The sequence below is a fragment of the Benincasa hispida genome, chromosome 9 (genome assembly GCF_009727055.1).
Source record: "Benincasa hispida cultivar B227 chromosome 9, ASM972705v1, whole genome shotgun sequence".
Classification (NCBI taxonomy): Eukaryota; Viridiplantae; Streptophyta; class Magnoliopsida; order Cucurbitales; family Cucurbitaceae; genus Benincasa; species Benincasa hispida.
Window position 1 is genome coordinate 58,403,934 of NC_052357.1, and position 2,567 is coordinate 58,406,500.

Here is a 2,567-nt window from a genome sequence, read left to right on the forward strand (position 1 = left end):
CTAGTCAATGTATCCAAATTAGCCAAGGATAATAATATTGTGGTTGAATTTCATGCTGATTTCTGTGTGTTTAAGGACAAGGACTCAGGAGTGGCACTTCTGACCGGACGACTTAAAGATGGACTCTACCAATTGGACACTGTCAACCAGCTGATAAATAATGCANTCAGGAGTGGCACTTCTGACCGGACGACTTAAAGATGGACTCTACCAATTGGACACTGTCAACCAGCTGATAAATAATGCACCCTCTACATCAGGATCTTCAGGTGCTCACTTGACAACTTGGTCCAATCAGTCTTCTTCATACTCTGCCTTTGCAACCGGCACAACTGTCTCCAAGTCACTTCTCCACAGGCGATTAGGCCATCCATCCCCTAAAATCTTGTCTAAACTAATTAGTGGATGTAATCTGAAAATCGTTATTAATGAAAATTTTTTTTGTGAAGCCTGTCAATTTGGGAAGTCACACAATTTGTCATTCTCCAATTCTCTATCTCGTGCTTAGAAACTGTTTGACTTGGTCCATATTGATCTCTGGGGATCGACCCCAATATTATCAGCAGATAGATATAGATATTATGTAATATTTGTGGATGACTTCAGTAGATTCAGTTGACTCTACCCTCTAAAACAAAAGAGTGATACTACAGTTCCTTTCCAGAACTTTCAAGCTCTTGTTCATACTCAATTCAATAAAACCCTTAAAACTTTACAAATGGATGGAGGAGGTGAATATAAACCTGTTGCTCACATGTGCAATCAACTAGGAATTCAAATACGAATGTATTGTCCCTATACATCAGCTCAAAATGGTCGTGCCGAGCGTAAACACCGGCACATTGTTGAGACAGGCTTAACTCTCCTTGCTCAAGCTAGGATGCCCCTGCATCTATGGTGGTATGCTTTTCAAACTGTTGTCTTACTTATTAATGCCTTTCTTTCTTCTGTTCTTCAGGACATCAGCCTAATGGAAGCACTACTTGGTAGCCAATTGGACCTATCATCTGTCAGAGTTTTTGGTTGTGCCTGCTACCCTCATCTCCGACCCTATCAGTCTCACAAATTTGACTTCCACAGCAAAAAATGTGTGTACCTTGTTCCCTCACCAATGCACAAAGGCTACCGTTGTCTCACTGATGATGGGAAAGTTATCATCTCCCGTCATGTGATATTCAATGAAGAAGACTTTCCCTTTCAAACTGTCTTTGCAAATCTCCAGTCCTCAAGCCCTCCACCCCAGCTCCCCCAATCACTACTTGGTTTCCCCAACCATCTATAAATTTGCCCTCATCTTGTCATTCACCTGTCATCAACTCTTCTTGTCCATCTTAGACCCCACATAACTTCCTTGATCCCTTGTTGACTCCAACCAATCCACATTTCAGTCCTTGCTTACCTCCTGCAAGCTCTCCCCCAATATTATCACCTCAGGCCTTACATTATTCTCCTAGTCCTCCTACAGACTCACCTTCAACAAAACCTTCCCTACCGCCCCATTACAACACTTACCACCTCCTACCCAGCCCTTAATAGGCAATCACCCTATGATCACTAGAGGGAAGACCGGTGTCTTCAAGCCAAAGGCCTGGATTGCTGAGCTTGTCACTGACCTTACTCAAACTAAACCATACACTGTCTCTCAAGCCCTGTCAGTTCCACAATGGAGAGCAGCGATGGTTGAAGAACTTGCAGCCCTGCAGCGCACAAACACTTGGACATTAGTCCCACATACCTCTGCTACCACTATTGTTGGATGCAAATGGGTTTACTGTTTAAAACGTGATGCACAAGGGTCTATTCAGCGGTACAAACCACGCCTTGTTGCCAAAGGTTCTCACCAGAACCCTGGATTTGATTACTTCGACACTTTCAGCTCTGTTGTCAAGGCCTCTACTATCAGAATTATCCTCACACTGGTAGTATCAAATCGTTGACCACTTCGTCAAATAGACTTTAACAATGCCTTCCTCAATGGCACACTCAAGGAGATTGTCTACATGTCTCAACCTTCTGGTTTTGAAAGTACAACTCACCCTCACTATGTTTGCAAGCTCAATCGAGTTATCTACGGCCTTAAACAAGCTTCTCGAGCTTGAAATGATGAACTCAAAGGTTTCCTCTGTCGAATCGGCTTCAAAGTAAGTTCCCTTGACACCTCTCTATACTATATGCGCACCTCATCCACAATTACTATGCTCCTTGTCTATGTGGATGACTTGATTCTTACAGGCAGTGATCTGGCTCACATTGATTATCTTGTATCAACCTTCAATAAACAATTCTCCCTTAAAGACCTCGACATACTTAGTAAATTCCTTGGTATTCAAATACATTATACACTATCTAGTCTTCACCTCCATCAAGCTCAGTACATCACTGATTTGTTAGCCAAGTTAAACCTTCAACACGTAAAGCCTTGTCCAACCCCTGCTGCCCCTGGCACTCTATTGTCACTCAATATAGGCAAACCCCTTCTTGACCCTTTTCTCTATGGAAGCACAGTTGGTGCTCTTCAGTACCTTACGAATACCCGACCAGACATAGCCTTCATTGTCAACAAGTTA

General features: G+C 42.9%; 1 protein-coding gene across 1 annotated transcript; it reads left to right on the forward strand.

Annotated features, from left to right (window-relative positions):
• The first annotated feature begins 1,547 nt into the window (after positions 1-1,547).
• Positions 1,548-1,937, forward strand: LOC120084823 (uncharacterized mitochondrial protein AtMg00820-like). The gene has a single exon (XM_039040641.1). The coding sequence runs from the start codon at positions 1,548-1,550 to the stop codon at positions 1,935-1,937; it is 390 nt and encodes a 129-aa protein (XP_038896569.1).
• Positions 1,938-2,567: the final 630 nt, after the last annotated feature.

Coding starts and splice junctions, on each gene's coding strand:
- LOC120084823 (XM_039040641.1), top strand. CDS start 1,548: ATGATCACTAGAGGGAAGACCGGTGTCTTCAAGCCAAAGGCCTGGATT.